This window comes from Lactuca sativa, chromosome 2, assembly GCF_002870075.4.
Source record: "Lactuca sativa cultivar Salinas chromosome 2, Lsat_Salinas_v11, whole genome shotgun sequence".
Lineage (NCBI taxonomy): Eukaryota > Viridiplantae > Streptophyta > Magnoliopsida > Asterales > Asteraceae > Lactuca > Lactuca sativa.
Window position 1 is genome coordinate 150765878 of NC_056624.2, and position 11366 is coordinate 150777243.

The following is an 11366-nucleotide window of genomic DNA, read 5'->3' on the forward strand; positions in this document are numbered from 1 at the left end:
ACTTTACGACATAGGAGTGGGATCATTCGAGCATTGGGGACTGTTGGTGTCCCTGGGATTCAGAAAGTGTTCAACTAGTTATTAGAAGTGTGTGATCATTGGGGATTGGCTAGTAATGGAGCACTAATTGGTTAGATTTGGTTGTATTTGGATCGATCATTGGTAGTGAGAAAGATTGGAAATTCTCCAATTTTCATGTATTGTGAAAACTTAGTCGAATCTAAGTGGGGGAGAATTGTCCCATGATATAGAGGCAAGATTGGTTTTGGAAATAGGATAAGTTTCTTATCATTGTCATGAAGGAAGACAACCTAAGTGGCTGTTTGGTTTGTGGGTTGTGCGAATTAGGAGTTCGGTAAAACTCCTGAGCATGTGTATCACGTTTTCCTGGTGATTGATAGCAGAAGTCGGGAAACCAGGTTGGAGTTCTAGTCATGAATTGTGTCCAGTTCAAGTATTCGATCGGGATGTGCTCGATTCTAAGGGATTTTTGGATTGATTGATTGAAGGTTTGTTAGCTGCTAGGGCTCGGCAGTACCTTCAACACGGGTGTGTGGGTTATTAGGGTATGTGGTAGACACGCGATTCTGGGAACAGACCACAGATTTCCGAAAGGATGGAAGATCAACAGGAGGTCTAGGGTTAGGCCAGGGTTAGAATCCACAAAATGGATCAGGAATTCGGAACCCTAAGTGGGGGAGAGCAGTCTGTATGGAAAGGATCAACAGGGGTGGTCCAAGGAGATGCTCAATTGTTTAGAGTGGTCCAGATGACTGAAGTCCTGGTGAGGCGGTTGGGTCATGCTGAAGACTCTATATATGTTTGTAGATTTATGTGCAGGTATTGAGTATGTTGCTACGCTGTATGAATCAGTGGGACTATTCCTAATTATTGAACATGTTGCTGGAGTAGACTGAAACTCCGGTGTATTTTTGGATTGATCGGAAGAAGATATTAGAAATCGGAAGGAGTACAGAGGATCTTGGTGATCTCATCAGTTCGGAATGTCTCATAGGATTAATCTGCTTGGATTAGGTAATACTCCAGTTGGGGACCGAGAATAGATCTAAATGGGTATTCATCAGTTCTAAGAAGGCTTGGGATTAGAATGTTCTGTCGTTCAGGTTCTGGGAACCGGATTAGATTTAGTTAAGCTAGTGATAAGACTGTAGGAACGCCACTACAGTTATGAGACCAAGGGAGCAATGGATTGCGTAAGGTTTCGTGTGATGTCAGGCTACCATTGGTCATGTAGCAATCACTTTTAGTCATGGGTTGGTAACGTCGGGATTCGACGCATGGATCCGATCGGTTGGATCAGAATGCTATTAGGGCCTCAGTGACATGATAACTAGTGGCAACTAGTTCCAGAGAAGGATTTTGTTCAGAAGTCGAATGAAACAACTATGTGGGAGTCCTTTAACTCCACGACCGGGCCGGAACCCGGTATTTCATATGATTGGTGAATGAATTGAGACCGGAGAGGTCTCGATAGGCTCTGGAAAGTAGCCGTGTGGCAGATTACTGCTTTAGGTAGATCAGTGTTCACACAGTTTCTGCGCTTAGGATGATATTGACGAATTGGGTCATCAGATGGACTGGGATCAACAATAACTATTGGGTATCTCGAGATTTCAGGTTTCGGATTGAGTAAATGGGATCATATTGTAATGGATTCGTTTATCTCCAGTTTTAGAGCCCTGTGAGGGTTGGTTACGATTGCCTTGGAAAGGCTAGGGTTATGTTCAGGATTGTAGCCAAGTAGTTCAAGTTGTTTGGTGTGTAAGGAATGATAAGAAACGATTTCAAGGATGAAATCAAATTTAAGTGGGGGAGAGTTGTAACATCCCGATTTTAATGGAGTAATTAAATAATAAAGCAGGAGTCCCAGAAAGTAATCTTATTATTGTGGTATATTTTTTTAGTCCAAATCAATTAATAATTGTTGGAATGTTAGTTTCGGGGGTTGAAGGATAATATTGGACTTAATTTGAAAGGATCTTAAATGATTGGGGTTTAAAGAGTAAATTTTGAACCTATATTGAAAGAATTTTATGGAGTCAGGGGTTGAAGTGTAAATTTCAGACTTTATTGAAAAGAATATGGGAGGAGGGGCCACTTCTGTAATTATGGGATATATTTTAAGGGTCCGGGTATATAAGCCTTATATCACCGGCAAACCCTAACCCTACTTCATTATGTTCAGCCGCCACTATCTTCTTCATGATTTCGCTGCTACCCTCCTTCAACCATGGCGTGAGCTTCCACTGCCCCGGTCACCGACGAACTCGAGGATGCAAACCACGACAACCCATTGTCACCATTAAAGATGCTGAGTCGCCGCCATTGTTGAGCAGCCGTCGATGAAGCTTGCTACTGTTGCCTTATCTTCTTCTTCTTCATTCGTCAGTGATGAGAGTCTCACAGTGAGACTGAATCTGTGAGCCGCCGTCGGAGACAACTAGTCGTGAGGTTGAACCGGTTGCTGTGGGTCTCAATGTCGTTGTCACCGACGCACAACCGCCACCGTCAGTCGTAACGCCGTTGTTGCTCCCATTGCTGGATGGTTCAGCAGCTGGAACCCAATTATTAATTGGGTATTGTTTGATGTTGACAGTTCAGGAATCTGTCAATTAGCAGCTGGAGTGTACCTGCGGGACTTCAGCAGTGCCAGGTGAGTTCTCCTCACTATATCAACAGGGTCTAAGGCACCAAGGCCGGCCCTTTATGGATTGTATTCGGATTATTGCATGTTATGCATACTGATTTATATCCTGGTAGTTAGGTGGTGTTATGCTATGCTTTAGTGGCCCGGTTGGTTCGGTATCCTGGTATATAGGATTAGTGACCTGTTTGGTCGATATCCTGGTTATAGGATTGTTGCTATGCTTTGTGATCTGTTAGATCGGTTTGACTGTTATATATATACATGCTAGCGTTATATGATGTCTATGTGCACATGATTGTCTTGATTATAGGATGATGCTATGTTAGTGACCAGTTAGGTCTGTATCCCGGTTATTGGGATGTTGCTATGGTTGGTGATATGTTAGATCGGTTTGACTGTTATATGAAATGAGCTAGCGTATGATATTTATGTGCACATGTGTTGTTTGATTGGGGGTTGGGTTGAGGCGGTCCTGCTTTGTGCTGTAGGCCAACATACTCGACGAGCGTTCCGAATAGGCTGTACGCCCTGCGTGGCGGTCCAGACGTGCTGAAGGCACGAAGAGCAGTCCAGATAGACTAAAGGCCTGTGAGGCAGTCCAGTCAGGCTGATGATTCATTATGCATGTTGTTATGTATTGGTTATATGATATGGTTATGTTTGTATGGCGTTGGTATTTTGGGGAAACTCACTAAGCTTCGGGCTGACAGTTGTTGATTTTATTTCAGGTATTACTGATGACCGCGGGAAGGCGAAGGCGTGATTGTGCACCTCCTTATATTTTCATGATTGATTCTGGGGATACTCTGATGTCTAAACTATTTTGAAAACAAATTGTAATGACTTAACGCTTTTAAATGTTTTAAAAAGTTTTAAATTGGCTTGAATTTTTGGGGTGTTACACAAAGAAGGAAAGAAATGGAACAAATGGCCAACACTTGATCATATAGGGTGAGTTTACGGCCCACATGGAGTTTACGGCCGTAAACTCCAGTGTGGTGGCCGTGAACTCCTGGTCCTGGTGATTTAGGCTTGATCTTTGTACTATAGCTTCAGCAAATAAACCCTAACACTTATCCTTTAAGTGTACCAGGCTCAGAACGCTCAAACCGACTCTAAATTGTGCTAATGATAGCAAGAATGAATCTGACACTAAGTTGAGTTGACTGATTGAGCTTTCAAAACAGTAGAAAATTTCGGGTTGTCACATCCTTCTATATCATGCACCTGTTAATTCACTTTTTCAAAAGAACTATTAAGAACGTAATCAACCTACTTTAATAATAGATATTATAAGCACATACCTTGGGATGCATTAAACAAATGTGCTTCAATCTCCATAAGCAAGATTTCCACATTGAATTCAACTTCTAACATTATATTCTAAGTAGTTATCGCGGTCCAAATTTCAATAGCGGTCACATGCTGCTATTTGAAATCGCGGTTATCGCAGTGGTATAGCAGTTTTTTAATATTATGTGTAATTTATATTATATATTTATACAAAATTTATATATTAGATTATTAATACTATATGGAATTAATATCATAAAAAATCATATAAAAACATAATATAATCTATATATAATATTCTAATATAGTTGTATGGAAACTAAAAAGTGTCAAAATGTCATTACAGCTCAAGCCGTTCGTGGTTTCTAACACCCCGTTCCCGAGTTCAACTTAACGAGAGAAAGGAAAGGAAATTGGTGGAAATTAGATGAAAATAAAAGAAATTGTGTTCCCGAGTTTCATTAAAGGAAGGAAGTGGAGGGAAATGGGAGGATCACTTTCCCTCCTAACTTTCCTTCCGATTTGGGAGGATTTGGAAAGAAATAACAAAATGATTTAGTTTTCTTCCACTTCTCTCCTACTCGGGAACACAAAAGAATATTTTGTTTCATTTCCTTTCTCTTCTTTTCTCTCATGACTTTCTTTTCTTTTCTCTTATTTTCTTTTATTAAACTCGAGAACGAGGCGTAAGTACTGAAACAGAGGAGAAAGGGAAGTTGTCATTTGTTGATTTGTAGTTTGTAATTAATTATATTTATTATTTGGACTTATTAAGAGAAAAAGTGTAGTAGACTAGTTAAAGAAATAAATATTTAATATTGAAATAACACACAATCGTTTTTTTCTTTGTCAAAGTAGCCCAATATGTACGGAATTGTAAAAGCGGTTGTAGCGTCGCTATAGCGCTGATGTGTTTCGTGGTAAATAGCGGTCAATAGCGCCGCTAATAGCGTCACCGCTATTTGTAAACGCTATTTCAAAATAGCGTTTCAGGAACACCGCAAAACGCTTTAGCGCCGCTATAGCACCGCTATAGCGCGCTATTGATAGCATAGATTATATTAGAAGGGAATTGGGTATCTCACCCATATAGATATCAAGTGGGCATTTATCCCATCCTCACCAAGAAACCCTTTGTTAAGTGATCAGCTAAGTTTTGTTGAGATCGAACAAACTTAACATAAATGATACTATGATTAATGAGCTCACGTACCATGATGTGTCTAACACCCAAATGTCGCAACCTTCCATTATACACTTGGCTTTATGCTTTTGCCAAGGTGGCAGCACTATCATACTGTATAGAAATAAGTGATATAGGCTTTAGCCACAAAGGAATATATCAAATTTCTTAACCATTATTCTTCTTTTCCAGCAGCTACAAGGGCTACAAATTTAAATTCCATAGTTGAATTTGTAATGCATGTTTGTTTATTAGAAGCCCATGAAATGGAAACTTCACCAAGAAGAAACACCCAACCACTTGTAGAAGAGTGGTCCTCAACATTTGTAATCCAACTAGCATCTGAATATCCTTCAATAACTGAAGGAAACCCTACATAAGTCAAACCAAAGTCTATGGTTTTCTTTAAATACTTCACCACTCTCCTTACTGCTTGCCAGTGATTAGTACTAGGATTGTTAGTAAACCTACTTAGCTTTCCTACAGCAAATCCAATATCAGGCCTTGTGTTGGTCGTAGCATACATCAAACACCCAATGACCTTGAATACTCAAGTTGTGAAACTGCTTCACCAGTATTTGGCATAAGCTTCATACTTGGATCAAAAGGTGTACTCACAGGAGAACAATAAGAACAACTAAACTTCTTAAGCACTTTCTCAATGTAATGAGACTGTGAAATTGAGATTCGTTGATAATCATGGTTGATTCTTATTCCAAGAATCATTTCTGCCTCCCCCATATCCTTCATGGAGAACTGAGATGATAAAAATTCTTTAGTCATGTCAACTTGTCTTTGATCAGTACCAAAGATTAACATATCATCTACCTACAAGCATATGATCATTCCTTTTCCAAACTCATCAAACTCGCTATATACACGCTTGTCTGATTGATTCAACTTGAAACCATGTGATAAGACAACATCATCAAATTTTTTATGCCACCGTTTTGGTGCTTGCTTTAGCCCATACAACGATTTAACCAACTTGCACACCTTATGCTCTTTACCAGGCATAATAAAACCCTTATGTTGCTTCATATACACCTTTTCCTTTAAATCACCATTTAAGAATGTTGTTTTAACATCCATTTGGTGAATCACCAAATTATGAATTGTTGCTAAGGCAATCAGCAGTGTAATGGTAGATATACGAGCAACTGGAGCATAAGTGTCAAGATAGTTAATGCATTGTTTTTGTATAAAGCCTCAAATAACCAGTCGAGCCTTAAACTTGTCAATTGATCCATAAACCTTCATCTTCCTTTTGAATATCTACTTGCAACCCAAAGGTTTGCATCTAGGAGGAAGATCAGACAACAGCCAATTATTATTTCCCATGATGGAATCCGTCTTATCATTTATTGCTTCTTTCCAGAAAGCAACATCTTGAGATTTCATTGCTTCATCAAATGTTTTAGGATCCTCTTCACCACTAAAACAGTATGAATATTGATTTGTAATTTCATCTCTAGAACCCCCAACTAGGTAAAGCTGAAAATCATTACCAAATGATTTAGCTTTCCTTTGTCTCTTGCTTCTTCTAAGCTCAGGTGATTCATTTGAATCAGGTACAAGTTCCTTGGTAGTTTCACTGGAACTAGGAACCAAGTCTTTTGGTCTAGGTATAAATGAAAAACGATTTTCATCAAATATTGCATCTCTAGATTCTATAATAGTGTTAACTGAAACAGAAGTATTATGTTCTATAACATAAAACCTATAAGCATTGGAATGTTCAATATATCCAATAAAGATACAATCAATACCTCTTTCACCCAAAGTTTTCATTTTTGGTTCAGTCAGCCTTACAATAACCCGACAACCCCAAACTTTAAGATATCCTAAGTTTGGTTTCTTTTGTACCAAAGTTCATAGGGAGTTACCTTGTTCCTTTTGTTTGGAACTCTATTTAAAAGATAACATGCACTAAGCATAGCTTCTCCCGCAGAAACCATCACTCAAACATGAGTAAGACAACATAGAGTTCACCATTTCCTTTAGAACTCTATTTTTCCTTTCAAAAATCCCATTTTGTTGAGGGCTGTATGGATCAGTTATTTCATGTATATAGAATCTGCAACTTTATTGTTATTTACATTCAACCTAAACATACCATTACAATAATACCCAAACCCAACAAATGTACCACACTTAGTTAATACATCTACCCTAATAAATGAGAATGATTTTGACACATGTCCTTCTCTCATGCTCTTGGCCACATGTCATTTTGTCATAATTTTGAGATATATTTATTGTCCATTTGTCATTTATTTCAATTTTCGTTTCCAAAATATCATTAATTTAGTTTCCATAAATTAAACCTATCATAATGACTATTAATTTCAAATTTTAAATTCAACTTCAAATAACTTTACAATTTAAACCGTTGTGTTTATCATTTTTCTATAATTAACCAGTTTAGTACACGAGTCTGATAACAAAACTCATAATTTTAATTTATTTATTTTATGCATGTTTTTTTCTCATAATTTTCACTTATTTCAAATTTCAAATTCAAATAAATTTACTATTTAATCGTTCGTACTTAACATTTTGTTTTAATCAACCCGTATAATATACGGGTCTCACAACTAGTATTTATCATATTCATAGACATGTTTATATCCACATCTATTAATTACACCACCAAAAACTAAATTTTATCTAATATAGGAACATGAATAACATTCTTAAGAAGAAGAGTTTTTTTCCAAAACTAAAACATAAAGAAACACAACCACGACCCGTAACATGTGCTTTATTATGGTCTCCCATGTATAACATCGATCCATCATTAACTACTTCATAATCCTTGAACCAAGAGCGATCTTTACATACATGAATCGTCGCTCCCGAGTCTATCCACCATGCATGATCATCATCCTGAACATAGAATGATTCAATAATTAGTGTTACATGATATATAATAGTGGTAGTTGTGATTTTAGAAATAAAATTATAACCTTGTGGTTTTGGACCTTGATCATTAAACCCTTGTCCAGAAGTGCTTGCACCATTTTTGTTATTTTTCCAACGACAATCTCGCTTCATGTGATCGGGTTTTTTGTAATTCCAACACACAAGTTTTTCTTTCTTGTTTGAATCCTTATGATGGTCATCCTTCTTCTTCATTTTTCCTTTTTTATTTTTGTAGATGTTTGTCATCTTCCACCATGTTCACTGAAGATCCAGGAACTTCCTTTTCTTTTCCCTAACCACTTTCTTAATCCCGAAGACCCTCTTCAATTCTCAAGTGACTGTCAAGCTATACTAGAGGCAACTCTTCTTTTTGGTGTTTCAGTGTGGTTTTAAAGTCTTTCCAGGACGGGGGCAAATTGTCTATAACACTTGAGACGGAAATGGATTCATCCATTTGCATTTTGTGTTATTCAAATTGCCCCGAAATCCTTATGAATTCATTGTACTGTTCCATGACAAGCCTTGAATTCACCATCGTGTAATTATTAAAATTACTAACAAGGAATTTCTTACTTAAGGCATCCTCTGCCATGTATTTAGATTCACAAGAATCCCATACATCTTTTGTAGATTCTTGATTTTGATAAATGTCAAAGAGAGAGTCAGACATACCATTTAGAATGTGCTCACCACAGATATACTCATCATTTTCCCATTTGCGTCTTCTTATGGTATGGTAAAAGGTTTCATCCTCCATTGGTTCTGGTGCAGGAGTGCTCAAAATGTGAACAACTTTTAGGGTAGTAAGAAGGATATGCATCTTCTATTGCCAACGACGAAAATCAATGCCTTCAAACATGTCCAACTTCCCGAATTTGAAAGTCATATCTTTAACAAATTATGCCATTGATTTTCTTCACAAAACCACAAGTTTTGAATGTTAGATTTTGGGTCTGGAGAATATCAATTAACTTTGATAATTTATGGGATCGTGATTGCAATCATTTTCCAAAATTTGTGATTCCAAACCTTACGCGTGGGGTATCACAAAATCTGATTTGGGATATTCCAAGAGATGCAATTTGGAAATCATGCTACTTCCAAATTCAAAACGCAAAAAATATACCTTGATGTTTTGTGCTCTTTAGAGATAGAGAAATTATAATGTAATTTCAAGTGTATGATGTTCCAACCCTTTTTTTGAAACCAGAGAAGAGTTCTTATACTTGAGGGAAAAGTGGTTCAAATCAGTTAAACCAAAAATGGCGCCAAAACTTGGTAGTTATTGGACACAACCGATGCCTACATCATTATGATGTCATCAGTGGATTTTTGGTGGGAAATTGCATGACTGGAGTCACACGCAGAGCAAAATCCGTTTAGGTTTCGTGGCTCTGCCCCTTAGACTCCGCAAGAGGCGCTGCACCTAGACCCCGCCAAGGGGTTGCAACCCCTTGGAACCTGCAGGGGCGTTGTCCCCGGACCCCCCATATTCCCCGGTTCACATTTGTCGCACCGAGTGTGCACCCCGTACCTCCAAACTCGGTTAGTAAATGGTACTCAGCCTATCTCATTATTAACTATAACTACACCAAAATATATTATAACACTAAAATTACCAACATTTGCATAACAACAAATTTAGTTGATTTAAATATAGGTAACTATAAACCAACACCTTGTAGTTTTAATGGGACAAAACGGAGCACCATATATACCGAAAACAAAATTTGGTTTAAGCAATGTCCTACTGGTGGTATAATAAAGCCAAATTTTTCATAAACTATCTTTTACTAAATAAAAACTATAATTATATATTCTATCATATGAAAGACTCTGCAGGCGGTTTCACATGTTATTAATAAACTAAATTATTCATTAAAAAAAATATAGATTTGTAAACCATCGTTTTTTTTCTATTATTTCTAATCATTTTACTCCTAATTAAACCAATCACAATATTTGTTAATATAATAATTAGTACTAAGAAGATACCAGGTATGATTTTAGACAATATTTTCGATGACTATTTCGAATCGAAATACGAATATAATGATCAAAGTCGTTCACCCGACATATATTAACTCTATTGAAAACTTATTTTATATTTTTTGTCCAAATCAAACCGCCTTTGCACTCTTTTTAAATGTTCATTATTCTCAACTCTTGACACTATAAAAATGTCATAATCCCACACCCCTTGAGACTCCACAACAACTTCATGACAGGAAAAAGAACCCAAATCAGCCCGGCCGGTAGCCCATCATCTAGCAACGTCTCTGACGGATCCTCTAAAGACCAAGAACGGCTTCTCCCGATAGCCAATGTCGGCCGTATCATGAAAAAATCACTCCCGGCTAATGCCAAAATATCTAAAGAAGCCAAAGAGACGGTGCAAGAGTGTGTGTCGGAGTTCATCAGTTTCATAACCGGAGAAGCCTCGGACAAATGTCAGAGAGAGAAGCGAAAAACAATCAACGGTGATGATCTGTTGTGGGCCATGACAACGCTAGGGTTCGAAAACTACGTTGGTAGTTTGAAGAGTTATCTCAACAAGTACACGAGAACATCTGAGTCACCGACTGATACTGATATTGGTACCGGTACCAGTCATGATCAGGTGTCGAATTCGACGCCAACAAGACTGATCTCTCAAGGCTTTGACGATCCGCATCATGGACAAATAGTCGGGTATGGTGCCGAGTTGGTTAACATGGTCAAGCTCCATGATGCCAAGATGGTTGTGTCAGCCCATGGTCAAGGATTTGAGTGGTAGTTACATACATAAATTAAGCTTATAGTGAACGGGCTTTTTTAATATTTATATTCATAGTTTTTCTTGCAAAATAATCATTATATTTGTTAAGAAGAGCTAGGTTTAATCACTCAGTTTTAATTCTTGTTCTCTTAGTGTAAAATTGGGTATTTTATATATCATTATTTGTTGAAGTTGTTGCATTGGCGAAAATTATTGATGACAACAAATTTGAAACAATTCTATTAAATAATAACCAATTTTTATTTTTCTTCTGGTGTTGTGATCAAAATTCAAAACAATGAATCATTAAGTAGACAATATTGGGATTTTGTTCCAAACATATTTTTTGAGTGTACAATATTTTTGTAGATCGGTACACACTATTATAAACAGTACCTTCCTTAAAGTTGCTTCCCGAATCCCGATGCTAGATCTTGTCATCCTACACAGTCTCTTAGACTTCAGTTCATATTTGTAAATTTCCACTGAGAATATCTTGATGAGTATCCACCATTAAAAGCTGTCCGTGAGCTTGCCCT

General features: G+C 37.4%; 2 protein-coding genes across 2 annotated transcripts; one reads left to right on the forward strand and one right to left on the reverse strand.

Moving 5' to 3' along the window:
• Positions 1-5319: 5319 nt before the first annotated feature.
• Positions 5320-5670, reverse strand: LOC122196619 (secreted RxLR effector protein 161-like). Its single transcript, XM_042899729.1, has one exon. The coding sequence runs from the start codon at positions 5668-5670 to the stop codon at positions 5320-5322; it is 351 nt and encodes a 116-aa protein (XP_042755663.1).
• Positions 5671-10257: 4587 nt separating this feature from the next.
• Positions 10258-11064, forward strand: LOC111918934 (nuclear transcription factor Y subunit B-1). Its single transcript, XM_023914555.2, has one exon. It carries the CDS (start codon positions 10291-10293, stop codon positions 10843-10845), a length of 555 nt encoding a protein of 184 aa, XP_023770323.1. The 5' UTR covers positions 10258-10290; the 3' UTR covers positions 10846-11064.
• The last annotated feature ends 302 nt before the right edge of the window (positions 11065-11366 follow it).

Coding starts and splice junctions, on each gene's coding strand:
- LOC111918934 (XM_023914555.2), top strand. CDS start 10,291: ATGACAGGAAAAAGAACCCAAATCAGCCCGGCCGGTAGCCCATCATCT.
- LOC122196619 (XM_042899729.1), bottom strand. CDS start 5,670: ATGTATGCTACGACCAACACAAGGCCTGATATTGGATTTGCTGTAGGA.